This window comes from Leucopleurus acutus, assembly GCF_964270905.1.
Source record: "Leucopleurus acutus genome assembly, chromosome: 11".
NCBI classification, from domain to species: Eukaryota; Metazoa; Chordata; class Mammalia; order Artiodactyla; family Delphinidae; genus Leucopleurus; species Leucopleurus acutus.
Window position 1 is genome coordinate 17,144,853 of NC_139152.1, and position 20,384 is coordinate 17,165,236.

Consider the following 20,384-nt stretch of genomic DNA (forward strand, 5'->3'; position numbering starts at 1 on the left):
AGTAAAGGTTTCCCCAAGCTATTTTCCTCTCTGGAATTCAAATCATTACATATTCATGAGATTTAAACAGGAATCAAGACGGTGAAGTTCAATAGGCAGCTGAAAACTATTGCAAGGATCACGCAAAGCAATGCATTTGAAAGTGCCTGTAAATTACAGAGTGTGTATGCGTGCGTGTGTGTATATACAAACACACACACATACACACACACTTATACATATATTGGTTTGTTATTTTATTAATAATATCCATTTAATAAATTAATATTTATTATATTAAGAAAGGATATATAGCTGGAATTTTATTTATCTTGAAGTTCATTAACTTCCCATACATTAAAGATGCTCCATTATTGCACTTTATGAAACTTCTCAAAATGAGCATATTTTAAATGTTTTTATTAAAGAAGTATAAGACAGTAGCAGGCAGTTTTTGAGCTAACTTTCATAATATAACTTTTTAAGATATTAAAAACTAAATTCAGTTAATGTTAAGGTCTTATTTTTAAAAGTCTACATAGAAAAGTCACAACCCGTTTATTGTACAATGTGCTAAGGAAACATCTAGGCCACATATACATTACATAAAATTTCTTCACAGTAAGTCTTTTTTTTTTTTTTTAAGTCTTCTAAGTCAATCAATCCAGCAAAAGGAGTTGAAAGAATAGGGGGAGAAGGAAATAATTGGTGTACTTGTCTATCTCAGATTCAAAGTTTTCTTTGATTTTATTGTTTCAAAATTCCAGGCATTTGTGAAGTGTCTAGGATGAGATTTCTAAGAAGGATATGAAACAAATATTATTTTGTAGGCTTTCCTTAATTGTATTTGATAATTGCTGGAGTTTATTCCACATTTCAAATGCTATTTAAAATGAGAAAAGATGAAGTTTTAAAATACCTGGGTCAACAGTTGAAGAAAAGTGTCTGAAAAAAGAAAAAGAAAGAGAAGAAATGAGGTAACAAGTGGCAGAATGTCAAATCAGACTCAACACAAATTAATCACTCCCATTGCTAAACTTACTAATAATAAAGGGATAGAGGAAGTAGCCAACCAATGCATCAGCGTCCTTCCCTTTGAGAGGCCTCAAACTGGTAGTACAACACCCTAAAAGTCCTTTTACTCCACGTTAGCATGTGTTCTGGTTTGGATTTAATATGCACGATTGTAAGCAGTGCACACATAATGATCCTTGCACAGAGGATACCACTTTGGTTATAGAACACCTCCAAATTATACCTCATTAATTATACAGCTTTCATGACCCTTTAATTCCATCCATTTCAGGTTTATTTACAAGTGACCCAGAGATACCAAGTACATCCGCTTACAGTGCCAATCTAAGATTGGCTGAAGGTCAAATTGTCCAGTTATCCTCACGCAAATGATGGATTTTACCCAGTACCAAATTTATTAATGCTTGAAAGCACACAGGTGTCAGGCAAGCACAAACCAAACACTTTTCCTTTTCAGCGGTCCAAGATTGTCCACATGACTTCCCAAATTCTTTTCTCTCTCAAATTACAATGGATTCTGTTTCAGATTCAGCATGTAAGGTTTTGAGCAATGCCTGCAGATAAATTTTGGTTTGGAACAGCTCCAGAATTTATATCCCATTAATTACATGGTGTTTTGTAATGTTCTCCATCCCAACCTTCCAGAGATTTATTGATTCCAGATTTATTTACAGTAATAACCTAGACAGACCAAGCATATCCGGCTAAAAGCATTCCCTAGGTGAAGCCTCACCGTCATTACCTTTCTTCTAGTAAATAGCATCAGTATATTTAGTAGCAGGTCTGTCATTAGTGTCTACTAGGGGGTTTGGCTCATCATCCCTTTCTTTCCAGGGTATCATCAGTAAAAGAAATGGTAGGTTAAAAGACCTCTTACTAACCTTTTCCTTCACGATACTGCAAAGAGTATTATCTTTGAATGATTTTATAAGCACTTGATTTTTTAATTTAGTTACACCGAGAATAATAAATTAAAAAGGGTATAGAAGGAAGCATTATGCCATTCATATTTAATGTAAGTTCACCTGCATCTTAACTAGTTAACTTGCCATGTTTTTAGAAAATCTGTGAGGAACATGATTGTAGAAGTAGAAAGAGAAGGTGATTGATACCTAGTAATTGGATAAACAGTAGAGCTATCTTTTGTCTTTTGTTAACCCAGAATCCTTAAAGAGTGTGTACTGTATCCCTGCAGTAGAGATTGAATTTAGATAACCTTGTTTGTCATTTGGAAGTAAAGTGGTTCTGTCACTGAACCTGGACCATGACTCAGAAAGTCTACTATGGAAAGGATGGTTGGTTCTGGTAAGGTCCGCCCCAATAATTGATGAATAATTTCTTCATTTTTCTTTATACCCTGTCTTTATAGTGCTATTAATCCAGATTCTTGGAAAAACTCAGTGATGATGACTCTCACCAAAAGCAGATCCTTCACTTCATCCTATGCTGTTGCTGCCTCTAACCACGTAAAGGCTAAAAAGCAAAATCGACCAGGTAAGTAACTTATTGGAGAAAGAGCTCATACTCACGTGCAGTCGTGGAATGAACTAAGCGTGCAGTCGTGGAATGAACTAAGCTTCAAGGGTTGAAACACTCAGGTGTGCTTGGTTTGACTCTTCTAAAAAGCAAAAGCCTCAATAACCAACTATAGTTACTTAAATTTCCGCTTTATATGATGATACAGATTCTTTTAAGGTAGCTGTACCAACTATCCTATCTTGAACTTACTGAATGAGTAGGAAATCAGTGTCACTGTTAAGGATAATCTCTGGAAGCATCATCTTATAATATAAAACCTAATGAAGTACTTATCAAATTTCAATTTTATTTTTAGTGTCTGTTAAAAAAGAAAATTATTTTCCAGAAGTATGGTATTTATAAGTACTAGGAAATGTTTCCTTTACTATATGTATTATAATTTTTCAAAGAAATCTTACTCTGTGTCACTCACCTCCCCCCAAACATAGAAATACAGAAAAGGAGAGGTATTTAAATTTGGAGAAAATACAATTCAGAACCTTTGCGAGCAGCAACCAAAAGACCCAAGAATACCGTGGGTAGGAGGTTTTCCTTCTCTTTCAAACAGGTACAGAATGAAATTTGATGTCATCTCTCCCATCTAGGATCTGCATGGGGTTTTCCACGATGGTGTCAGTGCACCCCTTGTGCTTCTAAGCATTAGCTTCTCCCTTCCCTCAAGCATCACTTAATAAGTACGTGTGGAGTGTTCACTATCTCTGACACTAAACTAATTTGAGGAAAGCGGCAGTGACTAAACCAGACCCTGTTCATCCTCTCCCAGAATTCTCACTTACATGCTAGTGGGACTATAAACAGATGGACAGCTATTACTATATACGTAGTGTGTTAAAGGCTATGATAAGGAAGTGAGGGAAAACTTTCAAATAACTAAAGAGATATAAAGACCCAACTTGGTGAGGGAAGCCTCAGCAACTTAAGATTCTAAATGGCTGGCAAAGCTACCAAGAAGAAAGGGAGAGCCCTGAATGCAGAATGGGAGATGAAAGCAGGTCTGTGGACAGAGGCCATATGGGACCCAGGAGCTGTGGTAAGGAGTTTAGGTATCAGTGAAGTTTCAGGTAGGAAAGTAAAATGATTTGGAGGGAAGATTACCTCATTTAATCAGAACCTCTGCTGACTCAAAACTGAAATACAGTTTTTGTCAGATTCCATCTCCAAATTGGCCCCCTCCTTGAATCCCAGTTGAGAGTCTGGGTATCTACTCTGACCTCTCCTTCTTGGAATGTTCTAACTCCAAGTTTTCACCTCTCGGTATTGCGGAAAACTCGACTGAGATTTTCAGTAGCTCCCTGCTTAGCTTCTTAATCTTCAAGCAGCTCAAGAATTCACCAAATGGCTCAAGGGGAAAGCTGCCCTCTTCCCACTGGGCTGTTAGACATTCAAGTTCTGGCTGCCATGGCAGCCCCAAACTCCAATGTTTGTGTCCTCAGCCTCATGACATTACTAAAAGCTCTGTTGGCTTGCCTTCCTAATAACTGCATCCCTCTGTCTGGATTCTTAACCTTTTGTTCCATGCCAGTGGTCCGTAAATAACGCTCTGAATGGAAGAACGGTTCACAGGGTTTTGGCTGACCCTTCTGAGGGTCTCTTCTATTTGGAAACCTAGTCTCTCAGAATTGGTTTGCCTTCCCTCGATCGCTTTTTAAATTTTTAACTCAACTTTTCTATTTGTTCTCAAAGACGCATGGATTTACCACAAACTACTGCATCATAGTCCGAAGCAGAAGTCCTGAAATGGCAGTGTTTCTGTAAGGGTTAGAGAACCAGTACTCACATTCCACTAATATTTCAAGAGACCACCTTGAAATATAAACTTAATTTTAAAAGGAAGGACTAACTTAAGGAAGGACTTCTGTTGTTGTTTCATACATCTAGAAAAGAAAATTTAGTACTTTCTTTCCCCTTTGATCACCCACTTTATACTGGTAACTATTCCTTGAAACCATTTAAGCACTGACTTGGCTTAAATCTCTACTGTTGAGTGTAGGAAGATACTTCCTCCACAAAGTACCATTTTATTGGCATTGCATTACTGAAAGAAACCATGAAAGGTAATCTGATTTTCCAAAAATTAATCTGGTCCTCTCTGCTCGTTAGAAATGTTCATTACTTTTTGTAACTTATAAGTCATTCATGACCTGAGGATTAGAATTGAGCTTTCACTAGGGTCAGGAACAGGACAATGTGGGCAAATACTTAAACTGGGATTGCACTGAGGGCAAATGCAGATGAGCTCAGGAATGCAGAGACTCATTTGGGACCCCAGCAAGGTGGAGGAACTGAATTTGAGCATTCCACGTTAAACCTGAGACTTTTGAAGGGGCACTGAAGTGGTTCTAATTCCGAAGGACCCCTTGGCTCCCTACAAAAATATGTACAGATAATTTTTGGAGGAAAGCATCACCAGTTAAGGGCTATGCAACCCCAACATATCAAGTTCAAACAAATTGGAGCTTACAACCAAGATCACTGTAAACATGCAAGAAAGCACCACGAGTTAGAGAAAATAGAAAAAGAAAAACCCTGTACAGATCTCTAAAAGGGTTGAGATATTTAAATGCTAACAAAATACTCAAATGTTTAAAGAAAAACATGAGGTCATAAAAAATAGCAATGAGAGAAGACATAATTGTAGGGCAGCTAAATGTCTTTTGGAAATGTAATCAGGGAAATATGATAGGTTAAATGGCATAAAAGACTACTGAAGGGAGAATTAGTAAACTAGAAGGCAGAGAATGTGAAGAAATTCCATGGAACGAAACATAGATGAGAAACTGGAAAATGTAAAAGACTTTAAGAGATATAGGAGAAGGAATTAGAAAGTGTAACATACATGATCATAGTTTTAGTAGAGGATAGGGAACATAAACTATTTGAGTAGAAGGAGAGGAAAGAGTAAAAAAAATTCGCACATAGACACAAAACAGTGAAACTACAGAACACCAAAGATGAAAAGAAATCTTAAAGTTAGCCAGAGAAAAGATACATTACCTTTTAGTCAGTCTGAGAGTTGAACTGTCACAAATAAAGGGTGTCAGAGCACAGGAAAATATTTTCTTCAAAGTTCTGAGAGAATATAATAGTCAACCTAAAATTGTGTGTGGGGAAAATCTATCTCAGAAGACTAGGAATGAGTTAAAGATACCTTCAGGTAAGTCAAAACCTTACCACCTACCAGATCTTAACTAAAGGAATGTATGATGGATGTATTCTAGAAAAAAATATAATTGCAGAGAAAAAGTCTGAGCTCTAATAAAAATGGTGAACACATAAATTTGAAAACCGTGATTCCATCCAGACAAACATTATATGTGTAAATAATAGTATTTCCAGATCTGTGGGTATTTTTAAAAGATTTTTAATGGAAAGAATTAAAATATTAGACAATAATAATATGTAACCCGAGAGATGACGTATGAATTTGTGTTCTACATTCTTGTATAGCTCAGAAGACAGGCTCAGATAAGGAAACTGAGGCACAGAAATATTGAGTAACTTGCCCAAGGCCACACAATTAGTCCAGAATTCTTTCTTTTGTCCTAAAGACTTACTAGAAAAAAAATTGAGGATGACAAATTAAGATAATTTAAAATTAGGATTTTGGGTTTCTGTCTCTCAGTTTCTTCATTTAGGTAATAAAATTAAAATTCTTAAAATAACCAACATGGTAAAGTCAAGAAGATAGAAATTTAGGGTTAGCATATTCACTGGAAATAACGGAGAAAATGATGGGACAGATGTGAGGAACAGCTTCATATCCTGTGTCCTGCCCCCGGCTTCATATGCCTGCCCTCAAGAAGGGCAAAGTGTGAAAGGAAAAGAATGTCCACGGAAGATACCACCAAGGCAGATGGTAGAGATGAGAGCCGCGGGAACGGCAAGAGCCTTAAAGTACATAAAAAAATCTCCATCATAGATTACTTTGGAAGGGATTTTGCATTGTGCCATCTTTAGACTGCTGTCACAGCAGAGCTAAATATTTATAAAATAACCTATATCCTATGCATGCTGAATTCAACTAAACAAATCCCTGAAAGCCTGCCAAAAGGGAGAAGAATCTCCAGCAAGAATCAGAGAGCTGAAGTTCAATCATACTTCTCCCTGATCAGATGGGCCTTTCTGTTTGAAAGCTCGTTTCCCTGCATAGATGGCAAGGTGGGGTTGATTTCCTAAGTAGGTGTGATGTAAGTGACAGTGGTTGCCACCCAGTTTTCAAGAAAACTGTGGGAAGGGGCTGAGAAAAGCCCCTTTATGTGGCAAAGAGTCTAAGAAAATGGAATTAAATAAAGTGTGCAGAGAATCTAAGGAGGAAAATAAGAAGCAGGAGGCAAAAGAGGTAGGGGGATGCAAGCATAAACTGAAAGAACAGAAACACTGGAAGATAAATGACCTGTTTCCAGACAGGACTAATGAAATCTGTTCTTTGCGCAAATCAAGTAAACAGTGTGTCCTCTGGCTCCATCAGTCAACATTCATTTAAACAGTTGAAACACAACCAATTATTATGCAGTTACTGATATAAAATAAATGGATGAAATCACATAGGAATCCTTTGATTAAAGCCTAAAAATGGGAGATTTAAATATAATTTGCATTTTCAATCTTGCTTTTCTATTATGAGTCACTGAATATGTCGAGATGCCTTTCTGCTTTTATAATCTAATTTCATGCTTATCACATCTGCAGCGAGTAGTCCCTTTCCAGATTCCTGTAAATTTTATGGTTCTTATCATCCTATTACAACTATTACAGATATCTCTACACCTACAAGTTAGACTGAGTTTTGCCTATGGAAAATTTGAAGTGAGAGAGAACTTTAATTATGGCATTGTGATTTTTTTTTTTATCTCTATACTTTAGATACTTTTTTGTTTTGGAAAAATATTAGGGCTGTCTATTTTCCTGTGGGTGTGGAAAAGAGGCATGTATTTATCAGACATACTAGTCCCTTTTTCGTTCAACTAAAACTGAGTTTTACAACACAAACACATGGATTCACTTAAATCATTTCCCTCCAGTATTATTTATCATCTCCTTTTGATTGCCCAACGTTCCTTGTGTCTTGATACACATTTTCTCCTGTTCTCAGGAGCATGGAGTTAAAGCCGCAGTTACTCAAAGGAGTTGGTACTTTAGAACTTTTTAAAGTCATATTTTAAATTTTTAAATGTTTTAATTTTAAGTATTTCACATTAGGGTGGTCTGAATCATCCAAAAGTTTGTATTTCATGTGCCGTGTCTTTTTCCTGGAATCTCTTAAAATTATTCAAATAGAAAGTGAAGATAAATATGTTTGAGAGTGTGAGTATTCATCAGAGTTCCTTCACGTGTGTGTGTGTGTGTGTGTGTGTGTGTGTGTGTGTGTGTGTATGAATGTATAGATGTGTGTGTGTAACAGAAGGTTGGGTGAGACTTCCAAGGTCATGAACTTCATCTCTCTAACTTTAGACATGGTTACACTTTAAAAATCTTAGAGAATAATTGGTTTTGAAGACTTACAAGAATATGCTGTCCCTGTGAAATAATTTTATTTGCAATCTCTCCTTTCTAGAAAGAGTATTTGGTTATTATCTGCACTTATATCTCTCCATCTATTCGAAGACTAATATATGTAAATATATGGCCATTTCCTACGGCATTCCTAACCCTTTCTGTTTTTAAAACTTCAAGTAAACCATGATAAGGCACACTGTGAGAAATAGTTTGGCTTGAGAAAAAAGAAGTTTATGTTTATACCTTTATCTTCTCACCTACAGGATAAAAATACCCCCGCTCTTCACGGTGTTGCCAAGACCCCTGCTTGTTAGGAGCGTTCAAAATGTGTAGCCTAACAGCCCTGCAAAAGGAAAGCGCTTTTCCTCTGTTACAGGTTTTATTTTAAATTTCATCCCAGGCCGTGAGTCCGGACTCTGAAGTTCTGCTTATTTGTTTAAGTTTAGTTAATCCATGAGTTCCAAGAACTCCAATCATAGAGTGGATTTTTCAATTTGTGTTTTCAGAGTGAATTGCGCATCTCTGAGAGGATCAGTTGGCGGCTATTAAAAATTAGCAATGAAGAAAATCACTCCTCTCGTAAATTACCTTCAGAAAATATATTGTGTCAAGACAGAAATGGATGGTGTTCCCACGGGCTTTCAACGACTCTTAAAAAGTGGTAGAAAACGATCCCCAAACTCACAGTCAGTTACCAAAATAATTAAGGAATTGCCTAAAGCAATTTCATTGCCTGATTTCATTTCATTTGCTTAACAGTAGATTGTTCATCCAGGCAATCATGAAAATTAGGAAGCAGGTAGCTGTTCAGAAGTATTTTCTCTCTTTTCTTCAGTTTTAGTGCAGGCTGCCTTCTCTGTTTGGAGAGAGTAACTTCAAAAGACAGCATCCCGTCCTCAAACCTCAGCACGTGGCAATCAAAGCCAGCGTTTTGTAAAATGTTCACGACCGAGAGTAAACGCAGTTTGGCACAAATGTCCACACTTATCATTTGAGCCTGAGGCCTATTGTTTGATCTGAAATGGATCATATTCCATTGTTAAATGTTTCCTTCAGAAACGATGCGGATCAAAGTACTGTTTGATGCACAGAAAGTAGTTTCACTGAAAACATGGATGGTTAACAAAGCCAGTTGCCGCTCAAAAATACATCTTCTTCCTTAACATATTTTAAGCAACCAACGCCTGCTAAAAAACTCTGCTCCAGATACATTAATGTTGAAAGCAGTGGCAGATCCTATTGCTGCTAAAAACCTCACAACCCAAGAGAGGGCAAACACATGAGAAATTGTTAACTATTGATATCATCAGGTCAGAATGCCAAGAAGAAACAAAAATAGGAGGAGAAGATGATATCCTTCTGCAGAAGACAAATATCATATCATATCACTTTTATGTGGAATCTTAAATAAAAGGGTACAGATGAACTTATTTACAAAACAGAAGTAGAGTCACAGATGTAGGAAACAAACTATGGTTACCAGAGGTGAGTGGGGGAGGGATAAATTGGTAGATTGGGACTGATATATACACACTACTATATATAAAGTAGATTAATAATAACCTGCTGTTTAGCACAGGGAACTCAATACTCTGTAATGGCCTATATGGGAAAAGAATCTAAAAAAAGAAAAAGAGTGGATATATGTATATGTATAACTGATTCACTTTACACCTGAAATTAACACAGCATTGTAAATCAACTATATGCCAATAAATATTTGTTTTTATTTTTGGCTACGTCGGGTCTTCGTTGATGCGCGTGGGCTTCTCTAGTTGCGGCAAGCCGGGGCTACTCTTCATTGTGGTGCACGGGCTTCTCACTGTCGTGGCTTCTTTTGTTGTGGAACATGGGCTCTAGGCACGTGGGCTCAGTAGTTGTGGCTCTCGGGCTCTAGAGCTAAGGCTCAGTAGTTGTGGTGCACGGACTTAGTTGCTCCACGGCATGTGAGATCTTCCTGGGCCAGGGATCGAACCCGTGTCCCCTGCATTGGCAGGCAGATTCTTAACCACTGCATCACCAGGGAAGCCCTAATAATTAAAAAAAATAATAATATCCTTCTGTTTTGAAGTTACTCCAGGACACCAAGGCTTTAACTGAACTTGCCAACATTGCCAGTGATTTTTCATGATGATTCATTCCTCGTATTCCATGCTGTGGAGATGCCCGCACTGTGCATCCTGTCTTCAGATGGTGGCACACAGAGGAGATTGGCCCAGTGGCCTGAGTACTCTCCTGGTCCTTACTGAGTTAAAAGGAGTCCAAGGTGAAGCTTAAGAGTTGCAATTTTGGGCGTGCCTCGGGCTATTGCAACGTCATGCTGGTGTCTGCTGCCTCAGGCTTGCCCTGCGTTCTGTACCCCTCCCTCCCCCCGCCCCCCCCAACCCGGCCTGAGTGAGCCAGAGTGCCTGAATCAGCTGCTCCTTTAACCCCGTCCTGTCTGAGCGAAGAACAGACGCCCTCAGGCGACCTACACACAGAGGTGGGGCAAAATCCAAATCTGAACCCCTGGAGCTGTGCGGACAAAGAAGAGAAGGGGAAGTCTCTCCCAGCAGCCTCAGGAGCAGCGGATTAAAGCTCCACAGTCAACTTGATGTACCTGCATCTCTGAAATAACTGAATAGACAAAAAATCGTCCCAAAATTGAGGTGGTGGACTTTGGGAGCACCTGTAGCCTTGGGGTTTGCTTTCTGCATCTAATGTGTTTCTGGTTTTATGTCTATCTTAGTTTAGTATTTAGAGGTTATTATCATTGGTAGATTCGTTTATTGATTTGGTTGCTGTCTTCCATTTTATATATATATATATAGATATAGATATTTTTTTCTTTTTCTCTTTTTGTGAGTTGTATGTGTACACTTCTTTGTGTGATTTTGTCTGTATAGCTTTGCTTTTACCATTTGTCCTAGGAGTCTGTCTGTCCGTTGTTTTTTTCTTTTTTTTTTAGTAGACTTTTTAGCACTTGTTATCATTAGTGGACTTGTTTTTTGGTTTGGTTGCTCTCTTCTTTCTTTCATTTTTTTTTCTTTTTAACTTTTTTCTTTATAATTATTTTTAAAAATTTTAAATAACTTTATTTATTTTCTTTCTTTCTATTTTTCTACCTTTTCTTCTGAGCCGTGTGACTGAAAGGGTCTTGGTGCTCCAGCTGGGTTTCAGGCCTGTGCCTCTGAGGTGGAAGAGCCGAGTTCAGGACATTGGTCCACCAGAGACCTCCCAGCTCCACGTAATATGAAATGGTGAAAGCTCTCCCAGAGATCTCCACCTAACGACCGGCAAGCGACAGTGCTGGACACCCTATGCCAAACAACTAGCAAGACAGGAATACAACCCCAGTCATTAGCAGAGAGGCTGCCTAAAATCATAATCAGGTCAAAGACACCCCAAAACACACCACCGGATGCTGTCTGGCCCACCAGAAAGACAAGATCCAGCCTCATCCACCAGAACACAGGCACCACTCTGCTCCACGAGGAAGCCTACACAACCCACTGAACCAACCTTAACCACTGGGGGCAGACACCAAAAACAACGGGAACTACGAACCTGCAGCCTGCGAAAAGGAGGCCTCAAACAGTAAGTTAAGCAAAATGAGAAGACAGAGAAACACACAGCAGATGAAGGAGCAAAGTAAAAACTCACCAGACCAAACAAATGAAGAGGAAATAGGCAGTCTACTTGAAAAAGAATTCAGAATAAATATAGTAAAGATTATCCAAAATCTTGGAAATAGAATGGAGAAAATACAAGAAATGTTTAACAAGGACCAAGAAGAACTAAAAAGCAAACAAATAATGATGAACAACACAATAAATGAAATTAAAAATCCTCTAGAAGGAATCAACAGCAGAATAACTGAGGCAGAAGAACAGATAAGTGACCTGGAAGATAAAATAGTGGAAATAACTACTGCAGAGCAGAATAAAGAAAAAAGAATGAAAAGAACTGAGGACAGTCTCAGAGACCTCTGGGACAACATTAAACGCACCAACATTCAAATGATAGGGGTCCCAGAAGAAGAAGAGAAAAAGGGACTGACAAAATATCTGAAAAGATTATAGTTGAAAACTTCCCTAATATGGGAAAGGAAATAGTCAATCAAGTCCAGGAAGTGCAGAGAGTCCCATACAGGATAAATCCAAGGAGAAACACGCAAAGACACATATTAATTGAACTATCAAAAATTAAATACAAAGAAAAAATATAAAAAGCAACAAGGGAAAAACAACAAATAACATACAAGGGAATCTCCACAGGTTAACAGCTGATCTTTCAGCAGAAACTTTGCAAGCCAGAAGGGAGTGGCAGGACATATTTAAACTGATTAAAGGGAAAAACCTATAACCAAGATTACCCAGCAAGGATCTCATTCAGATTTGATGGAGAAATTAAAACCTTTACAGACAAGCAAAAGCTAAGAGAATTCAGCACCACAAAACCAGCTTTACAACAAATACTAAAGGAACTTCTCTAGGCAGAAAAAACAAGAGAAGGAAAAGACCTACAATAACAAACCGAAAACAATTAAGAAAATGGGAATAGGAACATACATATCGATAACTACCTTAAGTGTAAATGGATTAAATGCTCCAACCAGAAGACACAGACTGGCTGCATAGATACAAAAACAAAACCCATATATATGCTGTGTACAAGAGACCCACTTCAGACCTAGGGACACATACAGACTGAAAGTGAGGGGATGGAAAAAGATATTCCATGCAAATGGAAATCAAAAGAAAGCTGGAGTAGCAATTCTCGTATCAGACAAAATAGACTTTAAAATAAAGACTATTACAAGAGACAAAGAAGGATACTACATAATGATCAAGGGATCAATCCAAGAAGAAGATGTAATGATTGTAAATATTTATGTACCCAGCATAGGAGCCCCTCAATACATAAGGCAAATACTAACAGTCATAAAAGGGGAAATCGACAGTAACACAATCATAGTAGGGGACTTTAACACCCTACTGTGACCAATGGACAGTCACCCAAAATGAAAATAAATAAGGAAACGTAAGCTGTAAATGATACATTAAACAAGATAGACTTAATTGATATTTATAGGACATTCCATCCAAAAACAATAGAATACACTTTCTTCTCAAGTGCTCATGGCACATTCTCCAGGATAGATCATATCTTGGGTCACAAATCAAGCCTTGGTAAATGTAAGAAAATTGAAATCATATCAAGTATCTTTTCCGACCACAATGCTATGAGACTAGATATCAATTACAGGAAAAAATCTGTAAAATATACAAACACATGGAGGCTAAACAATACACTACTAAATAACCAAGAGATCCCTGCGGAAATCAAAGGGGAAATCAAAAAATACCTGGAAACAAATGACAATGAAAACACGACAACCCAAAACCTATGGGATGCAGCAAAAGCAGTTCTAAGAGGGAAGTTTATAGCAATACACTCCTACCTCAAGAAACAAGAAATATCTCAAATAAACAACCTAACCTTACACCTAAAGCAATTAGAGAAAGAAGAACAAAAAAATACCAAAGTTAGCAGAAGGAAAGAAATCATAAAGATCAGATCAGAAATAAATGAAAAAGAAATGAAGGAAATGATAGCAAAGATCAATAAAGCTAAAAGCTGGTTCTTTGAGAAGATAAACAAAAATGATAAACCATTAGCCAGACTCATCAAGCAAAAAAAGGGAGAAGACTCAAATCAACAGAATTAGAAATGAAAAAGGAGAAGTAACAACTGACACTGCAGAAATACAAAGGATCATGAGAGATTACTACAAGCAACTCTATGCCAATAAAATGGACAACCTGGGAGAAATGGACAAATTCTTAGAAAAGCACAACCTTTTGAGACTGAACCAGGAAGAAATAGAAGATATAAACAGACCAATCACAAGCACTGAAATTGAGACTGTGATTAAAAATCCTCCAACAAACAAAAGCGCAGGACCAGATGGTTTCACAGGCGAATTCTATCAAACATTTAGAGAAGAGCTATCACCTATCCTTCTCAAACTCTTCCAAAATATAGCAGAGGGGGGAATACTCCCAAACTCATTCTATGAGGCCACCATCACCCTGATAACCAAAACCAAAGATGTCACAAAGAAAGAAAACTACAGGCCAATATCACTGATGAACATAGATGCAAAAATCCTCAACAAAATACTAGCAAACAGAATACAACAGCACATTGAAAGGATCATACACCATGATCAAGTGGGGTTTATCCCAGGAATGCAAGGATTCTTCAGTATACGCAAGTCAATCAATGTGATAAAGCATGTTAACAAATTGAAGGAGAAAAACCATATGATCATCTCAATAGATGCAGAAAAAGCTTTTGACAAAATTCAACACCCATTTATGATAAAAGCCCTCCAGAAAGTAGGCATAGAGGGAACTTTCCTCAACATAATAAAGGCCATATATGACAAACCCACAGCCAACATCATTCTCAATGGTGAAAATCTGAAACCATTTCTCCTAAGATCAGGAACAAGACAAGGTTGTCCACTCTCACAACTGTTATTCAACATAGTTTTGGAAGTTTAGGCCACAGCAATCAGAGAAGAAAGAGAAGTAAAAGGAATCCAAATCGGAAAAGAAGAAGTAAAGCTGTCACTGTTTGCAGATGACATGATACTATACAGAGGGAATCCTAAAGATGCCACCAGAAAACTACTAGAACTAATCAATGAATTTGGTAAAGTAGCAGGATACAAAATTAATGCACAGAAATCTCTTGCATTTCTATACGCTAATGATGAAAAATCTGAAAGAGAAATTAAGGAAACACTCCCATTTACCATTGCAACAAAAAGAATAAAATACCTAGCAATAAACCTACCTAAGGAGATAAAAGACCTGTATGCAGAAAACTATAAGATACTGATGAAAGAAGTTAAAGATGATACCAACAGATGGAGAGATATACCATGTTCTTGGATTGGAAGAATCAACATTGTGAAAATGACTCTACCACCCAAAGCAATCTACAGATTCAATACAATCCCTAGCAAACTACCACTGGCATTTTTCACAGAACTAGAACAAAAAATTTCACAATTTGTATGGAAACACAAAAGACCCCAAATAGCCAAAGCAATCTTGAGAATGAAAAACAGAGCTGGAGGAATCAGGCTCCATGACTTCAGACTATACTACAAAGCTACAGTAAGGTACTGGAACAAAAACAGAAAAATCGATCAATGGAACAGGATAGAGTGGTCACCTTATCTTTGATAAAGGAGGCAAGAATATACAATGGAGAAAAGACAGGCTCTTCAATAAGTGGTGCTGGGAAAACTGGATAGCTACATGGAAAAGAATGAAATTATAACACTCCCTAACACCATACACAGAAATAAACAGAAAATGGATTAAAGACCTAAACGTAAGGCCACACACTGTAAAACTCTTAGAGGAAAACATAGGCAGAACACTCTATCACATAAATCATAGCAAGATCCTTTTTGACTCACCTCCTGGAGAAATGGAAATAAAAACAAAAATAAACAAATGGGACCTACTGAAACTTAAAAGCTTTTGCACAGCAAAGGAAGCCATAAACAAGACGAAAAGACAACCCTCAGAATGGGAGAAAATATTTGCAAATGAAGCAACTGACAAAGGATTAATCTCAAAAATTTACAAACAGCTCACACAGCTCAATATCAAAAAAACAAACAACCTAATCCAAAAATGGGCAGAAGACCTAAAGAGACATTTCTCCAAAGAAGAGATACAGATTGCCCACAAACACATGAAAGGATGCTCAACATCACTAATCATTAGAGAAATGCAAACAAAACTACAATTAGGTATCACCTCACACCAGTCAGAATGGCCATCATCAAAAAATCTACCAACAGTAAATGCTGGAGAGGGTGTGGAGAAAAGGGAAGCCTCTTGCACTGTTGGTGGGACTGTAAATTGATACAGCCACTATGGAGAACAGTATGGAAGTTTCTTAAAAAACTAAAAATAGAACTGTCATATAAGCCAGAAATCCCAGTACTGGGCATATACCCTGTGAAAACCATAATTCAAAAAGAGTCATGTACCACAGTGTTCATTGCAGCTCTGTTTACAGTAGCCAGGACATGGAAGCAACCTAAGTGTCCATCGAAGGATGAATGGATAAAAAAGATGTGGCACATATATACAGTGGAATATTACTCAGCCATAAAAGTAAACGAAACTGAGTTATTTGTAGTGAGGTGGATGGACCTAGAGTCTGTCTTTCAGAGTGAAGTAAGTGAGAAAGAGGAAAACAAATACTGTATGCTAACGCATATATATGGAATCTAAAAAAAAAAAAAAACTGGTTCTGAAGAACCTAGGGGCAGGACAGGAATAAAGACGCAGACGTAGAGAATGGACTTGAGAGGAGTGGGAAGAGTTAGCTGGGGCGAAGTGAGAGAGTGGCATGGACTTATATATACTACCAAATGTAAAATAGATAGCTAGTGGGAAGCAGCTGCATCGTATGGGAAGATCAGCTCGGTGCTCTGTGACTACCTAGAGGGGTGGGATAGGGAGGGTGAGAGGGAGGGAGATGCAAGAGGGAGGGGATATGGGGATATATGTATACATATAACTGATTAACTTTGTTATACAGCAGAAACTAACACAACATTGTAAAGCAATTATACTCCAATAAAGATGTTTTAAAAAAAAAAAGTTGCAATTTTGACTTTCAAAGACATTTATTTAGGACTTAATAACTCTCTTTCTTTCTTAGGTTCCCTAGTGAAAATTTCACCTCTTTCCTCACCCTCTTCCTCACCTCTCCATGGGACCCCTGCCAGCAGCCCAGTCAGCAAAATTTCTGCAGTGCAGTTTCCAGAATCTGCCGATGCAACTGGCAAACAAGGCCTAAGTTCTCACAGGGCCGTAACTTACACTCAGAGTGCCCCTGACCTTTCTCCTCAGATCCTGTCTCCACCTGTTATATGTAGCAGGTAAGGAATTCATATTGTTCGCTGGAGTTTAATAATAAAACTAATACTGGTTTTCCTCTTAGGAACACTCACCACCAGTCCACGCACCTCTGTGTAGGTTGCCCAAAGTAGTTGACAGGAAAGTACAAATAGTGTGATTTGTGTTGAATAGACTGGCAGAGAAACTTTTCAGTGCTTTTCCATTAACAGAAATTTGCGAGTCCATATAGTCCATACAGCTAATCTTTGGAGATGATACAAAATAATGTTGTTTTGTCTGCTTGCGGATGGAGGATGCATAAAACATATAATTAAAAACTCATATCAAGTCATTTGGTATAATTTGATATTTTGTTGGGATATTTTTTACTTGTTCTCCAGGGAGGATTTTATATTGATTTTAAAGGTGCTTCTTTTTATCTTAAGTTTGCAGTTCCCATTTTAACGCTTTAAAAATACGCAGGTAGCACATGGCACATTATGGCTGGACTCAAATGGATCTCTGCATACATTGAAGCAACTGCTTGTGCTGCTCTGTCCTATTGAAACTGAATGACAGAGTATTGTCTCTTACAGGGGACAAGAAAAAAGAGCCTAGCGTGATAAGACTATTTTGCCCACACGGTCACTAAGAAATAAATACCTCCTCTATGATTAATATGATTAACATATTATTGTCCTTCAGTAATAGCTTTATCTTGAATAACTGATCTTAAAGCATTACAGTCTTTTTTTTAAGTAGAGAAGAGTTGAGTGTTTTAAAACTAAGTTATAATCGTGAGAGTGCCTTGAATAAAATGATATTTTCCCCCCGAAGGTTAATGAGGATAACTGTTTGAATAAACTAGTTACATGTTAGTCTTCTGATATCAAATGTTGGGTCACAGACCCAGGCTTGATCAATGAATTCAGATTTAAGCCTCACAAATTCCATTTTCTGATCGTTTGTTCAGAAATTCTATGTTAAATGATTATTTCTTCTTATAATCTTTATTTTTCCTTCCTTTCTCTTTACAAATAGTTTCAAAGGGAAAATCACTTATGTTTGTTTGGCCAGGACCAGAGTGAAAAGTTATTCCACCATCCAAAAGTTATTCTGCTGCCTTCTCTATAATAGCATTTTTAATGAAATAATTTCTGCGGGATGTTAATCCCATCTTTTATCCGCCCCCCCAGAAAAAGTATGCTGTGTGGTAAAACAGGCCTATCATATTTTCCTCTTAGTGATTCACAACACACCTCACTTTAGTTAAAGCTCTGAGAAGTCCTGCAAAAGGAAAACCTCTTGAGTTTTGTTTCATCTGGCGATTTCTGACTTTATTTGACCACAGAACCAATTTCTTTAGGTTAACACCCAATAATTGCCCCTAGAGCTAGTGTTTGGTGGAACACCCTCAAGAAACACTTTTTTTGTGGTGTGCCTCCCGAGCCAAGATGAAGCCTCAGGGAGTCACGGGCATCAAGGACATCTGCTTCCAGCACTTTGTTTCTAGGGAGACGCTCCCGCTGTGAGCTCCAGACTTGTGAGAAATAAATCGCCTAAAAAAAGAACAGAGAGGTTCAGAAAAGATGTACCGCTCACTTAGCTTTTCTCACCACAGTCTATTTTTCTGTATTCTTAGCAGAAAGAATGTAATAGGATTTTTATAAAAGAGGTTTTGGAGAAAAACAAGGGAATTTCATTGTCTACTTGTTCAGTAATGTTTATAAATCCAGTAGTGTGTGTTTTATTTGTTTGGGCTTTATAAATCTATAATTCCAACCATGTTTTATTACTGCCTTCAAGGCAGCCACCCATGTAGGCACAGAGAGCTCCAGAAACACATGACTAATTATTATGGTTTCCCCCACTGAACTTGAAGGATTTGGCGTTGAATCCCAGTCTCTTGGCTGCTGTAATGTCTATGCAACAAGCTGGTTTTTTGGCAAAAGAGGTAGTCTATTTGAACTACTCATTTAAACGTTCCTTTTAAGTATTATCTTGCAAAGAAAAATCTTCAAACTAATAACCTCTACTTTTACCAAGTTTCATCCAAACATGTAAGCCCATCATTTACAACTATGGGCTTTTTCCTTGGGTTCTGTCATTTTCTCTTGAGTCCCTAAATCAGGCTGATAGGATTTCATAATTAGAAATATTTTGCGTGTGATGTTTCCTGCTTACATTCAAGGCTTGAAAAATAAATTTGCTTTGGATGAAAATGCTCTAACCGGGAAATGCTTATCTCTACTACACATATAAACACAATTCAGGGGGAAAAGGTGATGAGATATTTAATATATTAACTTATATCACTCTGTGTAACCTGTGGCTGAATAACAAATAAACAAAAACTCTCTGAGACCCTTTCTAATATTAGGCAGAACGAAAGAACCCAGAAGCGAAAAAGAGAATTAAAATCTAATCATAAAGTCTCTAAATAAGATAAGTGAGAGAGGAAACTTGCCAGGCCATTCGTGGGGTTACTTTGTAATTTATTGAACAGTCAAAACTGTTGAGAAAGCAAAAGTATCCTACATCCTCCAGCCTCCTCTGTTCAAGAACCCTGCCCACTTCTCTAGTACCTTCATTTTTCTCCATTACCCACAGGGCACTCCCTTGGCCTGTTTTTCTCCACTAGCAACCTTTGTGGTCAGTTTTCCATCCACTCTTCATCAAAATGTATGTCTGCTTTATTCATTTCCTTAGAGCCTGTACAGGGGAACTGATCAATCTGAAAAAATAATTTTCATTTTGTGGCAAAAATAAAATGAATCTACCATTATTCTATTTTCATGTATGCAATCTATTCTTAAAGGGCTCTTTGGACATAAAATCTCATAAGCCATAGAAATGAATCTAATAATGAGGCTTTTAAGCAGACACAAAGGGATTCCATTGGGAAAGATATTTTTGACCGAATACACATCGGCACCTCCAAAATCACTACTGTAAATAGGTAGCAGACTATTCCAGGATTCTCTAAATAATGTAAAACAAAATATTGCCAGTAGTTTCACCTCAGGTATGGTCTAGACCACGGAGGAGCATGAGAGTTGAACAGAGTTTTTGATCCTTTGTATTGACACAGCACACTCTCCTCCCCACAAAAAAAAAAACAAAAAAACAAACCAAAAAACCCCCAGCATCCTACATATCAACATCCATGTATAAAACAAAATGATTTCTTTCCATCAAACGAATAAGTGGAATGTAGAAATATTTGATTATTGTTACTTATCTAAACGTATGCATACATGGTGTGTCTACGATTTTCTGAAAAGGACCTACTTACAGCTGTTCCATTATTTCTCAGCTGTGGCAGACCATATTCCCAAGGGACTCCTGCTGATGGGCCCCTGGAGAGAAGTGGGGCAGCCATTCGGACACCAAACAGAACTGGTAATTCTTTAT

At 37.6% G+C, this 20,384-nt stretch overlaps 1 protein-coding gene and 1 long non-coding RNA gene across 2 annotated transcripts in view; one reads left to right on the forward strand and one right to left on the reverse strand.

Moving 5' to 3' along the window:
* Positions 1–20,384, forward strand: part of PDE3A (phosphodiesterase 3A) — a gene marked incomplete at its 5' end in the record, with an annotated part of 299,622 nt that overhangs the window by 249,091 nt on the left and 30,147 nt on the right. The window contains 3 exons of the mRNA XM_082849843.1: positions 2,384–2,508; positions 16,792–17,011; positions 20,287–20,372. Coding sequence (XP_082705969.1) covers positions 2,384–2,508; positions 16,792–17,011; positions 20,287–20,372 — 431 coding nt within the window. The remainder of the gene's footprint in view (positions 1–2,383; positions 2,509–16,791; positions 17,012–20,286; positions 20,373–20,384) is intronic.
* LOC309968564 overlaps positions 18,198–20,384 on the reverse strand; it is a 152,279-nt gene continuing 150,092 nt past the window's right edge. Inside the window, exon 3 of the long non-coding RNA XR_014326583.1 lies at positions 18,198–18,529. This is a non-coding gene — a long non-coding RNA (uncharacterized lncRNA). The remainder of the gene's footprint in view (positions 18,530–20,384) is intronic.